Source organism: Ailuropoda melanoleuca, chromosome 2 (genome assembly GCF_002007445.2).
Source record: "Ailuropoda melanoleuca isolate Jingjing chromosome 2, ASM200744v2, whole genome shotgun sequence".
In the NCBI taxonomy this organism is placed as follows: Eukaryota; Metazoa; Chordata; class Mammalia; order Carnivora; family Ursidae; genus Ailuropoda; species Ailuropoda melanoleuca.
This window is the reverse complement of record NC_048219.1, coordinates 26,211,485-26,232,626: the sequence shown is the minus strand read 5'-3', so window position 1 is coordinate 26,232,626 and position 21,142 is coordinate 26,211,485. Positions and strand designations below refer to the sequence as shown.

Genomic DNA, 21,142 nt, shown 5'->3' with positions numbered 1-21,142 from the left:
AGTGGATGCTCTTAGACCAGCTGGTATCAGGACTCACTTTTCCTCATTTTTTTGTCTCTGTAGATTTCCCTTAATTTCTTACCAGTGCACTCTGCATGCCAAAATATGTTTTAAAAAATATTTTCCAACAATTTATTTGTTGTTTGTTTTGTTTGGAGATCTTTTTTTTTGTTTTGTTTTGTTTTTTTTTTTAGAAAATCTAGTCTTCCTTTTGTTGGAAGCAAAAGTCTACCTAACTTTTCTAGAGTAACTTTCTGAAAATGGAGTTTGGTTTCTCTCAGGTACTTACTACTTTCCAAGTCTAATTTATTATTTCTTTTGTGCCTTCATTGTGCCTAATACTCTATTATAGTCTGTATATGGTATTTTGTTGCCCTTACTAAATTGCCCATTACTCAGCTTTGTATATGTAGCTTATAGAAAAATACCTCACATATGATAGGTATTTAATAAGTGGTTATTAAACAGAATGTACTTGTATATTGGTCACAAGTACTTAAGTGTATATAGATGCTTGGAGCAATGACTTTAAGTCTTAGTTCAAAGTTTTTATTCTTAATCTACAAATATCTGTGTTACTCAAGGTTATGTTCCCCTAAGAGGGATTTTTTTTTCTTTCTGATTAATATAACTGAATATAAGCCTCAGGAAACCTGTTGGTTTATGTCAAAACAAGTTTCCTATATTAGACCATAACATGACTTATTAATAAATATTATTCTTAAATCTTATAATGCTGTAATGTGAATATAATTATACCCATTTTACAAATGTGGAAATGAGGATCAGAAAGATTAAGTGCCTGTTCCAAGGTGAGATACATATAATGTGCCAGAGTTGGAAATAAAATTTTTTGGCTCTAAAACCATTCACTCACTAGCCTACACTGACTACTTATAATGGATCCCGTTATGTAATGATTACGAAATTCCTAGGTATTTTTCTATTCCCATTTAAATCAAAGTATCATAGTCACTTATTCCAAAATGATGAAAGATATCTTTCAAAATACCTACTTATTTATGCTTTTAATAATATATTTCATGTCTCTGCAGTTACTTTCTATTGTTCACCTGATGTATTTGTTAGATATAGACACCCTCGTAGAGTACATGCTGAAAAAATTGTCAATTATTTTGAGGTGCTTTTCCTTTTTCTTCTCAGTAAGGGAAGTTTTCCACTAGAGGATATTTAAATCCATATCATAAGTCTTCTAATAAGGTTTTCCCTAACAAAGCTGCTTTTTTGTGTGTGCAATCTGCACCACAAACTACCATGCACTTACTTAGCTCTTGCTGGCTTTCCAGTTGTTACATGTGTGCCGTATGTAAAATTTACCCAAATAGCTTTTAAGTTCCTTAAGGTCAAGAATGGATTTTCCGTTATTTTCTATTTCCCATAATGATAATTGCCACGTATTAAAGGCTTACTGAATACCAGAACATTTACACACATTTCATTTATGATTTATAATAACATGGCAAAGTAGATATTATTACCCCCATTTTACAGATGTGGGAAGCCTCTGATATAATTATTCCCAAGGTCATAAATCTATTAAGTGACTATAATGATGAGTACTTAATATGCGGTTGTTGAATTGACTGATATATAGTAATTCTCCTGAAAGATCTTTCCGTCTGGCCATAATGAAGTTAAAGAAGACATGGGTTTGTATCATTATGCTATAAATTACTAGCCTGTGATTATGGGAAAGTTACTCAGCATCATTAAATCTGAATTTCCTGATTTGTAAAATTCAAGAATAAAGCCCAATCCATGAGAGGGGTTATGAATATTAAGTTAGGTAATACAGATGCAAAATAATAAATATTGATTTATTAACATGCTTGATTTTGTTCCTTTTCTCTCACCTTTTACTGAAATGTAAACTGAATTAGAAATGCATAAATTAAGAAGTTCCCAAAAGAAAAGACATTTATTAAAGTATCCCCTATTTTCTTTATATATATACAATTTAATAACCTACTAAATTATGACAAAATTCAATTCAGCACTTTTTATATGCTAACATATTCATAACTACATTAAAATATCTTCAGAGAACCATCTCAGGTCAATTATTATCACACTTCCTAAGGAGGGAGCCACTTGTTTTTTAGGATGTTCATATCTCTTTTATAAATATTTAGTATTTTATTCCCTACAATATTGGATAAGAAGGCAGCAATCTTTTAATCTAATCAAAAGGGATTTAAATATGTTTTCTTACATTCTTTTCCCCAAATAAACAAGATTATGATGTGAGACAATTTTTCTCTTGGTTGGTTTAATATCATTGTTGTTGTATAATATGAATGCTATATCTGAATTTTATGTTTTGATCTAATTTCTCTTCAGTCTATTCTGTTGCTGAATAAAGAGAAACCTCACAACAGCCATACAGAGTTATTTTGTTTAAATTCTACATATTTAAACTTAAAACAATGATATAAAATATTAGTTTAGAAATATCAAATTAATTTTACATTGATCCTAAATATAATCTGGGTTTTTTTTTGTAGAAGACAAAATGTTTCTACTAAAAATTCCCATATCTTCATCTTAATAACTCAAGAAGGACATTTTCCTTAGAAAGCACGATCTTTAAAATTCTTTTATGTTGCTAAGCCACATTTACTTGCTGATTTTAGGGTATGGTGCATGATATTTAACAGGATCTGATGAACTAAAAAGGCACCTTGGAGTATTTTTTGTGTGTGAAAATTTTAAAAATTAGAATATTAATAAGTTTGCGTTGTGTATTTTATAGATACAAGTCATATGTTTGAAGAACTGTGCATTTTACATCTTTAAAACATAAGCCTTTCTTAAGAAATTGAAACCATTTATCTTCAGCTGATGTTATTATGTGCAGTTCTTTTTTATGTTGTTACATTAATGTTTTCCCTGTGACATCTGTGATGTCCTTCTGGATGCAAAAAAATATATATCTCTTCTTTTAAGTGCCTTTGAATAAAGTTATTTGCTTTCCTAGTAGGTACATTGTGTATTTAAACAACTATAGACAATGTATACCAGGCTCAGAGCCATTTTGATTACTCTAAAGCAAATTAGCCAGCATTCAGTCAATTCAGTGCTCTCTCCCTTGTGGCCCTACTTGGGTTTCACATTAAACACCCCTCAGTCTAGCCCAGATGTCCAACTGTATCACTCTCCCTTTCAGAATGGTGCTGAACTTGCTCTTTTGGGACAGAATATATGTCTGTTGCATATAAGTAAAACATAATATATATGTAATTTTAAAATATGACTGTGAATAGTAAGTGGTTATTTTCTAGCTATATGTTTTAAAAGCATTAAGCAAGTGAAAGGGTAGAAAACGTCACTGGAAACTGTAAAATTATCCATACCAAGAAAATTAACTTGTTTATATTTCCCATGGTAGTACAATGAAAAAAAATTTTTGATCTTGTTCACCTTGCTTTTGAATTCTTGGGCAGATATCTTTTTACTGGTCTTGTTTTGTCCTTGCTTTTGGATTAGTTAGCAAATTGCCTATCATGTAATTGAAATTAAATTAAACTACAGTCATGGCTATCTAAAACAGTTTAAGTATCCATTTTCCTCTTGTTACTATCACGATTCTATTTCTATTATTTCAAATTTGAGTCTATTAATTGTGGATGTTAAGTCACTTTCATATATATTTGCCTCATGACAAGAATTTGAAACAATAAGCTAGGTAGAACTAGGACCTGCATCAGTTTTTTCAGTTTTCAGATTTTAATTTATATTCTTCCCTGGATCATTAATGAAAATGATTACACCTATGTCTAAAAAATTATCAGCTAACATTTCTATAGCAGATCATGATTTTATATCTTAAAATAGTAATATGAAGTGAATTGATACTATTTGTTCAAAATATCTATTTGCTCGGTAGTGAACTTTAGTAAGGAATATCTAAACATGCACACATTTACATAAAAATACCCATATAGGACAGGACCACAAAGTATTACTTTAAATACCTGCATGATAACAGCTATATGCTTTTAGATAAACATAGAAAACTCTGGTCTGTGTGCCAAGTGCAAAATTTAACTGTAAAATAGTGATCACTATAATTAAAATATACAATATTCCAGTAAGAATAATTTATTTTAAAAAGCCATTGCATTAGATTGGATATCATAGTGGTACAATGATATTTTGTACCTTCATATTTTTCTATATCAACATTTTAACTTTTTATTAGCTAAAACAATTGGTCTTATCTTAATATAGCAAATTAAAATATATTATTTTCTGAAGACCAGAAATTTAAGATTTTCTAGATCTTGATCCTGCACCAAAAGTCTTAGCATATGTCAAAATATTAAATAGGTTTTAAGATTCCAGCAAATTTATATTCAAAACATAATTACACACTTGCTACAACCTAACATCCACACTTTTCTTCACTTAGCATTATTTTAAATAAAATACAGATTGAGAGCTTTTTCACTTATAGGCCTATGATAAACTTAAATTCATGGGAATAACAATTACTTTTTAGCATCACAACATATGAGTTTTAAAGTTGAAGTAATGTTTGTGAATAGAGAAAGAGATGGCTGAGGAAACAGGAATAAAGGAGAATTGGAAACCTCTTTCTACATGCTATTTTTATCCATCACCTAAAATGTGGAGGCAAAAAAATACAAAAAGTAAAGAAAAAAAAAGAGGGGGCCAGCCAAAAATATGGGTGATTACGCAGTGCAGTGTTTTTTAAAAAGAGCTACTGTGTTTTAATTGTATTTTACTTAGCAGTGGAAAAGAGACTCTGCAACAATTACTCCTATATCTAATGAAGATCATTATATATTATTATCTTGACAGTTAAAAATCATACCAGAATACACACTGTTGCTTATTTGAGTATTGAGATAGGAAATACTATACTATTAATCATCATCAAATGTTGCTTACTTTAATAATTTGATTCCACTTATTCTTCTAAAATGTGAAGTTTTAAAAATTTAATCTTGAATCATCACTACACTATAATAACTGATTTGCAAATTAGTTCTTCTAGGACTTTCAAATGTTAACATTCAATCATATCTTTCCTAAGCTTTGACATAAGAAGAAATGCATGTTCCTTTTAAAATGGTCTGTGTAGGTTTGGTCTGAAGTTTTTAGATTAGCAGAATGGACATCAGAACGCTGTTGCATCATTGACAGTCACTTTTTAGTAAAAATATCTGAAGGATAAAACTATGGAACAAGAACTATTTGGGCCCAAATGGCTTTTACAATAGTTCCAAAATGTAAGACAAAGAGGTACTGTTACATTAGCTGTACACAGAATAGCCAAATTATAGAATAATTATTCTTAAAGACCAGTGAGTTATTTTTTACTTTAGGAAATCATGTTTCCAAGGCATAGATTTTAAACTCAGGGCAGACTTCTTTATCAGCAAGTTGTGCACATTGTACATTTAGAAGAAACAGGGGAGTAGACTGTATTTTAATATGATTGTGATAATTTGGTTGCATTTCCTAATTAAAATTTTAACATTATAAGATGTTGTCAGTTTTGCTTTATAGTGAACTATCACTATATATAACTAATCTGAAAAACTAAGGCATATAACTAAAATAAAATTAGTCAGCATGATATTGCTTTATATGGTCAAGATAAAGGACCTATTTTTTCCTAAGTAACTACTGTACTGATTAAATATAAAGAAGGGCAGAAGCTACGTCTCCAAACATGTCGGTGATTTTTTTAGCTTTTCACCTATCAATTTCAGAAACTATCCCATTATTTTCATGTTAAAATATAATTAATATCACTTTAATTATACCAATTAAGTGTGTTTGAAGTCCAGGTAAATAATTTCTTCTTTCATAGTATTGGTTATATGTAGGACTTCTTCTTAGTACACAAAAGAAATGACGGATAGTTTGGATAAGGATTGGTGGTTTTTTTACTTCCTCCGCAAAAGAGCTGATATTTTTGGCCGACTCGTTTTTTGGGGGGAGGGGGGTGAGAGAAGAGAAAAAGGCTGTACGAAGAATTAGAGAATAGGCCTACACTAAAATTCTTCCTTGACCATTGAGGATGGGGGCTGGGAGAAAGAGAGGTGAGGTGGATTAACTGAAGTGTAATAATGTCAATGTAGGTTTGTTTTTGTTTTGGTTTTGGGGTTTTTTTTTTAAATGTGTAAACTCTTTTCCCGTCTCCTGTCCCCCTCCTTGTATGTGCTGGTACCCCTGGACCGTTCAGAAGCCATTTTAGAACTCAGGAAGCAAAATATGTGAGTTCCACTTGAGCTTTTGCAGGTGCTGTGGTGGCAAGGATAACCTTTGCTCACTTGCCGGGTGTGTTACCATGCTGTTATTTGGTGTCTTTGAGAATTAAAGACAGTACAGAAAATTCCAAACCCACATCCTAACACCTGAAGCTTGCACAATGTTTCTGTAGCAGATGGCAAAACATTTCACTGGAACCTTAATTTACCAAGTCAATATCCAGATCTGGAAAGTTTTTATTCTTTGAGACACCGCTTGAAGATTCATACTCAATATTCGGATCTATTCCAGGTAAAAACAGAACAAGAAGACCCCCTTCTAGGTGTTTTGCACACCCGGGCCCCACCCAAAGTGCCGGCGGGCCTGTAATCTCTGTATTTCGCGCTGAGGGTCTTTCCGAAAGAACGTGCATTTTCAGTCCTGGACGACTAGTAGTTTATAGGGTGGTGGAGGGGAAGCAACACGACAGGGCAAATTCCCGAATAGTCTAAGGGGCTGAGAAGCCTGAGGTGCATTTGCCTCTTCGCACTTGGACGCGAGGCTCGGAGCCCTGCTGTCCTCAGCTGTCACGGGGGGAGGAGGAGGGAGTGCTGGCATTGGCATTGGGCGTGGAGTTGCTCCAGCCGCCGCGCCGCGTCCCGCCGCCAGCTCACCTCTGCGGAGAGCTAGGCACTCACCGGCCCGCTTGCCCCTGCTCCCACGTCGCCCTCCGGCCCCAGTCCTCAGGCACAGGTCGCCGGAACCATCCAATGGGATGGCCGCCTCCTCCTCAGGGACCGCTGCCTGAAGGCCAGGGCCGAGGGACCCTGGCCGCCCCGGTAGCCCGTAGCTCCCGAGGCTCTGTGGCAGCGGCGGGCAGGCGCCGGGGCTCTCTCCCCCTCCCCGCCCCCAGCTCCCGCCTCCTGCCCGCTGCGCGGTGCGCCCGATCGCCCCAGCCGGCTGGCGCAGCAACGCACACACTCACTCCGAGGGCGCCTCCAAGGTTACCCGCGGGGTGGGGGCTGGGGCAGGCTCCGGCCACTGGCCTTCTCCGCTGCTTTCCTATTGCCGCGGCCCTTCCGCCGCTCCAGAGAGACCGGGATCCAAACCCCAAAGCAGAAAAGGCTCCAAAGTCCGGGGAGGGAAGTCGAGCTGGGAGGCAGACAGGCGTCCGGGCGGGGGGCGGCCTTAGTTGGCTCTGGGCGCCCGGAGAGCCGGGTCAGGCGAGGTCGCGGCAAGAGGGGGCTGTGGCTCCGGCTGGCGCGCTCTGGGCCACGCAGCCTGGGCCGGGGGCAGCGCGCAGGGGCTGCAGGCAGCACGGAGGCGCCCGAGACGCCCCGGGCCCGATGGGGGGCAGAGACAAGCGGGCGGCCAAACCTGCCGAGGAAACTAACTAAATAAAAGGAGACTGTTATTTAAGGCGCGGAAATTTGAAATATTTGGACAGGAAGAGAAAAGAAAAGAAACCTTAGAGAGGGAGGGAAAAGAAAAAAAAAAAAACGCGAGCTAACGGTTTTGAAACTCCCCCACCCCCACGCCGGGCTTTTCTGCGCGCCCGGAGGGAGCTCTGGGCTCAGCTTCCTCACTGGGGAGCCGGAGCTGCCGTTGGCGTCTGGAGAGTTTCGAAGGGACAGAAAGGATGTCTTCGCAGCCCCAGCATAGACGGCTTGGCTTAGGTTGGCCATATGCAGAGCTTTATTCCCGGTCTCAGGCTGGAGGGTTGTCTCCCGCCTCTCTGAATAGGTCCCTCCGTGGATCTGCTCTTCTTCTTCTTCTTCTTCTTCTTCTTTTTTTTTGGAAATGCCGTGTAAAATCAAAACAGTCTCGAGATAGCAAGACCGGGACTCCCCCCCCGCCCCGGAGTCTTTCAATGAAGGTAGCTTAGGGCAGTCAGGAAGGCTGACCGTACGACCCTTTCTCGCTCCAGCACTGTGATCTTCCAGCGCTTCTGGACTATTACTTCTACCCTCCGGCAAAAGCCGAAAGCACCTTTTTGGGAACTGAGATTTCGAAACCGGTCCCGGGCTACGGATTCCACAACGTTCGTTTGATCAACATGATTAGGAAAGTGTATAATACTACCAATTTAATTGCTTTCCTGGGATAGAATTATTTTATCTATTTATTACTCACCCAGGGTGGTGTGTGTATAGGAGCTCATCACCCCACTGTGAGATGTGTAATGTTTATCAGAAAACTATTGATTCACTACCGAAATATGATAAAATGAAGTTTGCCCAGTGGCTCAAGAACCAGAATGTGGCCTGAGGTGCTATTTGTGTCCCTCTCCTCCCCCAGGTATAAGTTTGAATTCAATTTACTGGGCAAAGGCTGAACTCGAGTTTCCAGAAGTGGATGCGGACGCAGTGAAGAACTGAATTTGAGAGCGCATCCCTGTTTAAGGATCCTCCATCCTTTATATAGCGTTGTCTCCTGGGGTTCTGATCACTCTATCAATTTGCGCTTGCCGCTCCACTCTGCATCTGAATTAAGTTAAGACCCTTCTCTACCTCAGCTCGTTACAAATTAATCCCATTAAACTCAGCAGCACCTTTTCCTCCATCGTATACATTTCAACGCATTCAAAGTTTTGCTGAATATTGTCGAGGTTTTTGAGAGATTGAATAATGGCTTTTCATATTTCCTAGAGGGGGGCCACAAAACTCATTTCTAAAATACTTAGATTAGTAAAGCTATTTCCTGCGAAGAGCCAAAGAAATGTGCCAATGTTTTAATGCTTAGCAAATTCTAGGCTAATGAAGAGAGAGCTCCCACTCCCCTTACTGTGCTCCAATCACTCAAGAATAAAAAACTGTAGTACTTCTCTCCGGCTTTATAGACACCCTATGCCTTTAGATTTGAAATTTCTAAAGAGTCATTTTAATGCTGAAACTTGGATACTGAAAAGTTAATTAAACTCCACTTTAAATTCAGAAATGTCCATCTTTACAGTTGCAACTTGTAAAAGGAGTTGTTTTTATTTTTTAGTAACAGGCTTGTGTTTAGAAAGTATTCAGATTTCCCAAGCAGTGTATTTTGTATACTGATTCTGGTTTTAAAATCCAAAACACAACACTTTTTCCTTCAAAACATCCCAATTTCTACTTTTTTTTAAACTTTAAAATTAAATATTTTAAATTTAATTTCATGTTGCTGTCAAAAATGAATTTATTCAGTAATTTGTGGTTAGGGGTGGTAGAAGGTGAAGTCTTATTGCACTCAAGGAAGGTGAACTTCAGTGATAAATGAAAAGGATTAAACTTCTTTTCCTATATTCTTTTATACTATCATGGAAAATAAATTATTGAAAACCACTAGCCTGCGACCATTCCAGTCCTTGTTAGGGCAGGCATCAGAACCATGCCCTTCAATAAACCTTGAAGTATTTTGTTCTTTTTGGAGCCAGGGCAGGGAGCTTATAAAGCAAAAGGAGGGAGCTTTCACATAAAACATCTTTGTTCATGTCGGAGATGATGAATAAAGTATTTATAAATTTATAAATGGTAACTGCATTGAAATCCTTTGGTGACAATCTTTAATTAAAAATAAAGTAAGTACAAGGTGCTGGACAATTCTCTTGGAAATTCGATGTTTCTATTTCACTCAAAATTTTTTTTTATTTTTAGCTAAATGTATTCTCAACAAGATTTTATAAGCCTTTACTAAAAAGTTTTGTGGAAATCAAGTACCATATATAGGAGTGGCCTATTTACTTATTGTAAAAGTTTCTATATTTATTATACTGCAGTTAAGACCCTTACATGTATATGTAATTAGTTATGACCTTTACATGTAATTTCTATATTTTTTTCTTGCTGTACTTTTTATCCCCTAAAATTTTGTTTTTGCATTATATTTTAAGACTTAACATTTTGTAATGTTACATTTCTTACATGCAGGGAGAAAAAATGTGATAGTATACTTATGGTATAATTTTGGGAAATGTACTATTTAACCAATTGTTTCACTTCGTGATCTATAAAAAAAAACAACTAGTGGGAAGCACTTTTAAGGAGGCGTTATCTTTTAAAAGTGGCTTTTAGAGCTAATATATGTTTTCAGATCGCTACTTCTGAAGCCTGTTTTTCAACTATTTAACTTTGAGGAAAGGGGAAGATTGAACATTAGGAAAAATTCACATTGAAATAACTTCAGGTCTTCAAAAAATGTTGTCCTTATTTTGTTGTAAAGCAGAAATACAAGGCGCCAAGTAAAATCTTTGGGGGGAGGCATGAGGAAAGAAAGAATAACTGAATCATCAATAGAGTATGTCTAGTTTTTTACTTGGTCTACTTTTCTAATGTTGAAACTTACAACATTGTGATCTTTTAGTACACTTCTCCTTAGCAAGTGGCAATTATGTGGGGGTAATAGAGTGGAAATCACAGAAAAACATTGTCCTGTTTTGAAAAAGTGTTTTAATTACACAAAAGAAGCATCAGGACAGGCCATTTTTAAAACAAAGTCTCTTAGGTTGGGTTTTGAGACTGGCAAAGGGAGAAGCAAGGAAAAAGTCAAGACAAGATAACATATTCAGGAGAAAGCCAAAGCTATTTGCAATTACATGTTAGAACTCAGGATTTTGCAGGTGAAAGGATGTTGCTTAAATATATTCATAAACCGGTAGTAAGATTTCCACTTTGCAGTCTGAGAAGATTTAACTAGGTGCTTAAAATATGACAAAACTGAATTTTAACAAGTTATAGTAAAATAGGAGAGCCAACCAATTAACTGACAAAATAGAAGGCAGTGTGGGAGAGCCCTCCCCACATTTATGGCAAATTTGAAGCTCCCTCCGCCTGGTTTCCCTCCATCAGGCTAACGACCTCGTTCCTCCGGTAGAGCCTGGCCAAGTCGCAGGCGGTGTCCCCCTTATGGTTCCGATGCCCCACTTTGCTGGCCGTGTGCTTCACGAGGAACTCCACCACAGGGAGGTGGCCTTCTTTGGCAGCCAAGTGCAAGGGCAGGTTCCCTTCATTATCCTCGATGTTAACATCAGCTTGGAACTCCAGCAAAGTCTGTAAAGTGTCCAGGAAACCTGCTCTGGCTGCATCGTGAATGACAGCGAAACCAGTTCGGTCTTTCAAATCGGGATTAGCACCTCTAAGTAGTAGTCTCCTGGCAATCTCGGGATTTCCAAGTTTCATAACCTAGGAAGGAAGAGAAAACGGGAGAATCCTTCAAGTGTTCCTACAAGACTATTTTAAAATATCCATCTCTCCTATTTATATAACTTTATTTTTGGTGAAAGAGTGCTTGGGGAAGACCCACCTGGTGGGGTCTGAAGGGCTCAAATGCAGGAAAGAAAGTACTTGTAGGTTAAAGTAGAAGAAGACCTCTAAAAATTGAGCTTCTATGTTGGAATATCTCAAATGGGCCCAAAAGTAGGATAAATTGATCAATAAAATAGAACTAGTCCAACTTGTAGAATATTCACCCACAACTCAGTTTCCTCTCTCCCGTGAATAGTTGTGTAATTTCATGAATTTATTAAAATAGAAGAAATGGAATTTGAGAATCTCTTGTTTGCTTGCTTATGCTCATAAAACATAAAACCTGGGTTATTAATTCTGAAATATCAAATGTAAATAAAATTTATTTTCTAAATAGCTACTGAAAAGAAATAAGGACAGTGAGTTTCTTTAAACCTCCAAAGAAGTGTTTCCACACATCAGACTCCACCACCTAGTATAAAAATGATCTATTAAAACACCAGACCTGTTATTTTCTTAAATTATTAATTTTCACAAGTTCTCTCCGAATAGATATAGCTCAAATTTCCAAGCGTTTTTTAAAAATATTTTTTCTTTGGAAGTTATTTCATATTGGCTACTGGGTGTGTTCGGTGCTTAGAATCCTTCACCTCAAATTTTAAAATGTTACTGATCGTTAAGGTGTTAAATAATCAATGGTGTTCTACATTGCTTATGATACTGATTTATCTAAAGCTAAGTTCATTATATGCCATGTATTAGGAGATGATTGCATGGCAACCAATCTTGAAAAGAATGAAACAGTTATCCTACTCTATTACTTACTGTTTCCTACAGTTCTAACTAGCTTCCTGATTTTTAAGTGAGCAAACAAAGAGAAAATAAGATATTTAATGTGTATTTTGAGACAGACAATTCTGTTTTGTGTTTCGAGCGCATTTAATAATCAACTGGTGATGCCATCTTATTTCCTTTTGCAGTTATTATCAGGCATTTAGGAATAGCTATTTGTAAACTGCCAAAATTTTAAAAGTAAGATTGTGGTATTAAAATTTGCTCTCAACATACAAATAATTCACAAGACAAAGACTTATCTATTATTTGACACCATTTCACTCTAATAGGGGTCTCTGTTAAGCTCTTATAATTATAAAATGTAGAGTAGCATGCAATTATATAATACATATAATTTAGTTGTGAAAAAAAACTGAGTCTCATTAACATGCCAGAAAATAGTTCAGCATTTTAACTGGTTTCATTTATATTTAGGTATATTCATAATAACCTGAATTTATTATAAATAGATTACATAGTAGACACTCAAATGTTTGTGAAATTAAATATCCATTGAAAAATACATACAAAGTTGATCTACCTCTTTAAACTGTTTATTTAAAAAATAATCACAAATTAAGTGACAAAACATATTCAGAATGAAAAATATTTTATAAATGCGAACTATATAGATGGCTAAGATATTACGCTTCCCTGTTGATAAAACCCTGCTGACTTAGCCCTTTCTTTGGGGCAGTGGTAAAAATGATACATTATTTTTTGAGAATTTCAATAAAATATACTTTTTGGTTAAGAATGAGCACAATCTAATTTTTGCCACATCTACCTCTAGAGATTTAGTCACATTTAAGGACCTGGACTGGGAAAAATAAGGGACAGACACCTTGGATCTTTGTAAAGCAAATGTGCGATTAAGGCCTTTGATATTATCCTGATTGAAAAGCTTACACTAGGAAGGGGGGGAAAACTTTTGCAACCGAGTTAAACGAACATAATTATAGAAGAAAATTTGCCATCTTTCACAGAAAATAATAGTAATATTGGGAATTGTTTTGAAAGAAAGTTCTTTCTTGAGTTATGACACAACTTCAGAGTTAGGATTATACATACTGAAAATAAGCCTTGAGACTCCTGTTCGTGTATGTTTCACTATATGTACTAGGGTTAAGCCACAATAAGTGTGTGTTAGTATATTGATAAGTGTGCTTAATATAAATAAGATTGAAAAGTTGTATTAAAAATGCCAAAACTTTTTTTGTCAGTATTAATCTCCCAGTCTTCCTGTTCGTCAAAACTCCTGTAAGATATTATTCTGAACATGGGTTAAGTTGCTCATTCTTTGTGAGATTTATATAATCTTCTGGGTTTTCAATATGAAACTTTTCAATGTGTTAAATTTGTAGCATTGTTATCACCATCAAACCTCTTAAAAACTACTAGGTGGACAAAGAAAAAAAATTCCTTATTCTACAGAATCTACCCGAAATAACAAGATTAAATAATTTAGTATCCATGCATAAACTTCCTTAATACTGAAATTTTTGCAAGGTTAGTATATTGTTTTAAAATGCACAGACTGAACTTGTCTGTTAATAGTATATCTCCTGCCACTTAAATTTCTAATTCTTGTAAGTAAAACAAAGTATTTGTCTAAAACCTTCTCCCCAGTGGATTTCCAAAAACAGCTTCAAGTGTTGCATTTCCGAATAAGAATAGTTCATAAGAATACCATCAGAACTCTGATAAAGCAACTATTTGAGACTACTTTGCCATTTTTCCGTTTCTAAGCCTTTCAACTAAGTTACATGATAACTAACATTCAGAGGAGGAAAAAAAATATCAGGTACAATAATTGGCAGCTGGACATGTTTCATTTCTTGCTTGTAAATCTAATTACTGAAAATTAGAACATACCACCGCATGACCGCAGAGACAAAAATACTACAAACTGAGCTCTGATTAGAAAATTCAACTTTTTATTCCTCCTCAATCCTGAATGGGTGGATGGTATTACATTAACTGTGAAATGTACATCCTGTCCCCGTGCCCAGGCCACCCATTCCAAATGAGGAAAGGTCGTTTGTCAAAACTTGAAGTATTTGAAGGAAAAACACCCTCGCCAGTAGTCAGGAAAATTAACGTTAAAGTCAATTATTGGAGCAAAGCACGGAAACCACTAATAGCAGTGTATTTACTTCAAATAATAATCATAATAATGTGTTTACAGAGCTGTCTTAAAACACACACACACACACATACACACCTCAGCGCTGCTACGACTACTTTTAAATCCCTACCGTCACAAAAACAGTCCAAAAATTAAGACCAAACCTGGAACCCATTTGATATCGAAGATGTTACTGATTTTGACGAGTTTGTTCAAAGTACGTCATTTTGGGGAGTTGGATCCACTTAAAGATATAAAATATGGCAACCAACTAGGCTTAAAAAACAGTGAGATTTTGTACCCCTGAAAGCTTAAATGCCGTTATTACAGAAACCCGGGTCACGTAGGCAACATTGTTGACCTGTTTTCCCCACCTCTCTGGATACCAACCTGCAGCGCAGTCCTTCCAAATCCATTTTGTGCATTGACGTTTACATTATTTTGCAACAAACTAGTAAGTTGCTCTAGGTCCCCCCTGGCAGCTGCAGACGCCAACTCGTTCCCCCAAGGCTCGGCCATTCTTTAGGGTCCTGACGATCGGGAAAAGATGAATTAGTTGTTTTTCTTTTTCCCCTTTCCTTCGCTCCTAACCAGGCTGCATGATGGCATCGGAGACTGACAGAAGGACTGGGATGGTTAATCTGGAGTAGAGCTTGGTAGTAAATACTAGTAAGATCTGCCTGCCAAAAGCCCGCCCCTCGATTCACACGTGATTATTCAGCAAAACTGAGCCATTGGAGAGGGGCTCCGCTTCTCGCTTTTTAGCTTAACCCCTGTGAAGAATTCTGGTGACTCAACAGAAAGACACACAGACATATATATATATTCCTGGCAAATGACTCTGGACGTAAAATGTAGGCAGAGCTGTCACGTATCTACACTACAGATCTCTGAGGAATGTGTGCGGAGACTTAAGGGACTAGATCAGGGCACAAAATACCGCGGAAGAAAAGACATTTCGGGGGAAAGAAAAAGCATTAACCCACCCTTGTTCACGGTGGTGACTTGAGCCGCGCGAGCCAGAACCGCTGGGGCAGGTCCTCGGAGGGGCTCGGTCTCCATCCGTCTCACGGAAGGGGTAGTCCTGAGTCCTCCGCTGCAGGGAGAGCGCCGCGGTGGCTGGATGCTGACGTGCTCCGGAGGGTTAAAGATGATCGCCAAAGGCAAACGGGAGTAGCAGTTCCGTGGCCCGCAAGTTATAGGTCTTAACGACTCTTCAGTAGCCTCCGCTTCTCAGGAGGAGGCTTTATTCGCGTCCGGGCCGAACTGCTGGCTAACGCCGCTTGGGAAGGCTCCGTAGCCCGCCCGCTGGGCTGCCGCAGCCCTGCGGAGCCTCAGAGGCCGTGGGAGCCAGGCTCGGAGCGCGTCTCCGGAGACGGCCGGGCGCGCGGCGGGCTCCGGGCAAGTCGGTCATGCCGGCCCCACCAGGTCCCGGGACTCCCAGTAGCGTGAGGAAAGGAGCGAGTGATGCGGGAAGCGTCTATGGGGCCCGGACTGCCGGAGCAGCGCGCGGCAGCATCGCTGCTGCACAGGGCAGCCCACCGGTAACTTCCCGCCTACGACCGAGCCAGTTCAGACTTCCTACTGTAGACTCTCATTGAGCTGCCGCCGCCGTCTTTTCCTTCCTTTCCCAGTTTTCTGGGGGCCTCCGGAGATCGGGAGCGACCAGAGAAGCGCAGGCCAAGGTCTGAGTACGGGGAGTCGCCACAATGTCAGAGCGCAGCCAGTCCGCCGCCCTCTCGGCGAGAGCCCAGCGGCTCCGACACCCGGTGCCACTTCGCCAACCTCTCGCAGTCCCCCGGCCTGTGTCCCCAGCCTGTGCCGCCGACAGGGCAGCGGCCGCCACCTAACTGCACCCTAGAGCCGAGCCGGGCAGCGCTGCTTCCTCCAGAGCCGCAGCGCTCCCAGTGACAGTTTCTTTTGTAGCTGGTCCCCCCAAATCGCCGGTCCCTGCTCTCTTCAACCCTACAGACACTTGTGCGTTGTCCTTCTTTGAGCTCTTTTCCTTCCCTCCCTCCCTGGCTTCTTTTTTCTCTCAAACAATTGCTGCTTCTGTTACCGCTGCAGAGACGGTGCCGGTTTCTTCTCTCTTTTTTCCGACCTCATCAGCTTTTTTTGAAAAGAAAAAAATTGAGCGCTTTTTGAGTTGAAAAACCCGCCCCCATTTTAACGGCAGAGTTTTAAGGAGGCTCGGCTGAGTTGCAGCGCCGCGGGAGCGGGAAGGCCGGGCACCGCCCACGCCCCGCCCACAGCCCAGGAGGCGCTCGCGCTCGCCGACTCGCTCGCTCCGCCCCCCGCCCGCGCCCTTTCTCCCGCCTCGGCACTCCCCACCGTCCTCCCTGAGTCTCAGGCGCTGGTTCCCACCCGTCCGCCCCGCGGCCAGTCCCCAGCTGGATCCGCGTTCTGTTCCGCGGAGCCGGCTTTGGCCTCCTCAGGCTGGCTGGCGAGATGGAGTCTGCGACACGAAACCCCGGACTCCTGGAGCCCGCGGGGGGAGGGTGAGGGGGAAGAGGCTTGTTAATTAAGACGGCTGCGGAGAGCGGCAGGGCCTTAGAGGCTCGGCGGCGCTGGCTGCTGGAAGGCGGAGAGCGAGCTGGCGCGAACCAAGTTTTCCCCAGCCCTGGCAGGGCAGGCCGGCTCGCCTCCGCGCTCCCCCGCTAGGCTGTCGAAGTTTGGGCGGCCAGGCCTACCGCTGCCGCCTCCTCCTCTGGGGCGCGTTCTGTGTAAACTCCGCAGCCTTTTCTCAGTCCCCGGCCTCGGCCTCGCACCTGCCAGATCAATGCCCGGGGTCGTGGTGGGCAGAGGTGGCCGTGGGGACGGGGGAAGAGACCCGGACTGACAGCGAGAACAGAGCTCAGAATAAGCAAACGTCTTTAATAGACTGACTTTTACGAAAACTAGAGACATAGTATAGGGAAGAAATCATGACGAACTCTGAACTCTTAATGTTTCAGGGACGAGAAACTGAAATATTCCATTTCTTCGGGAAAAGGGAGAGAAGCAATTAACTTTAAAGCTAAATTGACAATAATTCTTGGGAAGCTTTTCTAACAAGGCCATTTCTTTATTGCCAAAGTTCTCTCTTTTTATACTTAGATGGGGCTTGTTTTTTTGGGGGGAGGCAAGGGTGTCTGAATGTAAAGGGGTAAATAGTCTGTTCCCCAAACGTTTATTTCAGTCATCCGAGACACCAGTTGTCTGTACTTTTAACCTCCTCTTTTAGCTATGTAAGATTAATTAACTACTGGTTTCTATATTTTTTGCTCTTAAAAATACCCAGCACGGTTACATGATGCACTCAGTGGTCAAAATGAAACCAAGCAAAAAATGACAAGTGGTCTAATTAGAGCCGGCCTGTAGTAAGCATATCCTCCAGCAACATCTGTACGCAGCCCCTTGAAGTATAATGGGAGTGTTAACAACAAAACACACCAGAAACATCTGGATAATCATCTAGCAACAGATTGGCTAGTAGGTAGAAGGAGAGCTGAAACTGGGAAGAATCTGGCAGTGTTTCCTTTAACAGAAGTGTTGAGGAAAAAAATAACTAGAGCTCTTTTCTTAGGTAACTGAACTTGAATTGTGAATCAAGTATGAACTACAACACCAGAAATTAACTCCTCTCATTTCTTGCATGTATTTGGACATTTCAAATTTATGAAGAGTTGCTTTCTGGCATTTATTATGGTTTCTTGCTAAGAGAAGGTATTGTAATGAGGAAGAATCTTAAATTATGCTCATGTATAAATACATAGTGATAATTTTCGTGAAATACTTTTTGCTGAATAACTGAGTAAATAAAATTTATGGTAATTTAAGATGCATACAGAGCTAGATTAAAATTTTTGGAGATCCTAAACTAACTGAAAAGATTTTGATGTCCCATCACCCTACCTCATATGTAAATAAAAACAAAGCCAAAAAATAAGAGTAAAGAAGTCCAAAAAATTCTGATTTTTCCCCGTGATGACTACTTCAGTGCTTTTGCTGAAATATTAAATTTAAATTCTTTAAGGCAAGCTTTTTGGTTCTTGATTCTGGCTTCGCTGGTGCTCTGAAGCATGTGTTAGTCTGCTTATTGTATAAACCACAACTGGCAGCACAGAGGTTCCAGTCTTAGCTCAGAGAGCATAAGTAACCACTATAAAGTACTTCCAATGAAAATCTAATATTTATTAAGTATTAGTTCACTGATGTATATTCAAAGGTGAGTATCTCTGCCTTTAATAATTTTGCATTCCATGGTATATAAGAAAGATCCACAGTTAGGCATTTATTATATTGAAAGAGTGGTTTCTCTTTTAGCATAATAATGACATGTCTTTCAAACACCAAAAAAGAGACTTTATTTTAAATACTAACAGTTATAGAAATCTTTTTTCCCCAGCAGTTCATACCTATTTTAAAGTGCTTATAGAAATATGATTTATCAGATTATTTTGTGCTTGTCCTCATTGACTCAATTACGCAGTTTCTCAATGATTAACTTATGGAAATGTTTGTGTGGTATCTGTAATTTCTTTACCTAGTATCAAAGTCTTCCTTTTTGTTGAATTTATAGATCCAACAGAGGTGGAATGCCCTCAGGTACCTTTTTATCATTTCATAATTGTGACTTAGGCATCTTATTTCTGAGTTTCAGTAGGCTTTTTTATATGGGTAGTCCCACCACTTATGGAAGTCATTTTGTTAAGTAAGTAAATAAATGCCCAGTAAGCAACTCAAAAACTTAAACATAATAGCAACAATTAATATTTGTATATTGTTTTATGGTTATAACATATGATGCCCACATTATTCAATCTTCACAACAAGTCTGAGTTAAATATGGTAATTATCCCCATTTTTTAGGTGAAGGAACTGAGGATTGCAGTGATTGTGACTTAAAGCCAGTAAGTAGTGGATATAGGATTTGGACTCAGATCTTGGGGTCCCAAATCATACGCCTTTCCCATTAGTTAAGAGTCCAGATCAGACACGAGACTCCTAAAGAATTTAAGTCATTAGATGAAATATATTTTTGATTACTCAAGTGTGGATCTAATTCTGTAGTAGCATTAATCTTCTGATGAATTATATTAGAAGTGAGTAGTGTTAAAAAGCTTAATTAACTTAACCAGAGGATTAAGGTTGTCACCACCATAAGTTATGTTGACATCATGTGCCCTAGTAATATGTGATGAGGGCACATCACTTCTGTGGTATTCTTCTTCCCAAATCCATAAACAGTATAATTCTGATAAAATTTTAGACAAACCCAAATTGAGGGATGGTCTATAAAGTTCCTGACCGCTACTCTTCAAAAGTCAAGATAAAAAAACTGTCACAGATTGGAAGAGGTTAAGGAAACATGACAACTATATATAATGTGGTATTCTGGATTGAACCCCAAAACAGAAAAAAGACATTGATGTTGAAATGTAAATAGAGTCAGGGCATGTGGGTGGTGTAGTCCCCGAAGCATCCAACTCTTGGTTTTGGCTCACATCGTGATCTCAGGGTCCTAGAATCGTGCCCCGTCGGGCTCCATGCTCAACATGGAATCTGTTTGAAATTCTCTCCTCCTTCTGCATCCCCCCCCGTCTCTCTAAAATAAATTTTAAAAATGCAAATAGTCTCTAGAATTTGATTAATAGTATTATACCAATGTTAATTTCTTAGTTTTGATAGCTGTACCATGGTTATTTAAGATGGTAACATTAGAGGAAGCTAGATAAAAGGTAAATAAATATAAATCTAAAGTCATGTCAAATGACAATTCAGCAAAATAACTATCACATATATTTGAAAGAAAGATGAAATAAAAGTTCTTTTTCAAACAGTAATGGTAAGATCAAAGAACATGGAGATTCTAGAAAAAGATCTATATTTGAATTAGGCTGTTCCATGAGTTAATGTAGTAGGTTAACAATGAGAATGGATTAAAATTATTTTCCTTTGCTCATGCTTATGTACACTCTAATCTTTATACATTTTTATTCTCTCAGTTTGTGACACTGAAATGAAATTGTTTCTAAGAAAATTCAGGGGAAATGAAAATGAACTATTTTTTAATTCAATATTTATTTTTCTTTCATTTCTTTCTTTGCAGTGGACCGTCACTCTGGATGCTGAGTACCCAACCATGAATAGTTAGGTCACAGGGAAGAATCAGTCTCTTCAGGAAATGTATAAACTTTTCAACATGGAGGGTGAATTGCAGGGATGCAACAGGGTAAGTGGAAAGAGCACTAGTTTTGACCTAGCCTTGAATAGTAGGCCTGTCATTTTGTAGCATGACTTTGCACAAATTTTTAACCTCTCAGAGCAGTTTTTTATTCTGTAAAATTGTTGTTGTAAGAATGAGATAAGATGTGTAAAATACCTGTACATACTAGACATCCAATAAAAGTTAATAAATTCAAAAGTAGGGGTTGTTATTATATGCCCAATACTTTGCTATATATGAACTATGGTGAATATAAAAACATACTGAATGAAATGGCTTATAGTCTCAAAGAACTCCCCAGAGCATTAAATTGTGTTGTAAAGATGGTAAAAGCAGTGATTGGAAAGGAGAAGAATCCTTGTTTGCTTGTTTTATGAAAGCAGTAGCCTTGAGAAAAGCATTTAGGAGTTGGTATACAGAGTAGTAGCAACTAATATGTTTGGAGAGCTTTAAGGTTTCTGAAGAGTTTTCACAAGCATTTTATCACTCAATGTTCATAATTACTCTATGAGATAA

At 38.7% G+C, this 21,142-nt stretch overlaps 1 protein-coding gene across 1 annotated transcript; it reads right to left on the bottom strand.

The window, feature by feature from the left end:
* Window positions 1-10,510: 10,510 nt before the first annotated feature.
* Window positions 10,511-16,618, bottom strand: CDKN2C (cyclin dependent kinase inhibitor 2C). The gene is made up of 3 exons (XM_011227831.3): window positions 15,405-16,618; window positions 14,809-14,948; window positions 10,511-11,393 (listed from the first exon to the last, which is right to left on the bottom strand). The coding sequence occupies exons 2-3, from the start codon at window positions 14,935-14,937 to the stop codon at window positions 11,016-11,018; spliced, it is 507 nt and encodes a 168-aa protein (XP_011226133.1). The 5' UTR covers window positions 14,938-14,948; window positions 15,405-16,618; the 3' UTR covers window positions 10,511-11,015.
* Between the last annotated feature and the right edge of the window lie 4,524 nt (window positions 16,619-21,142).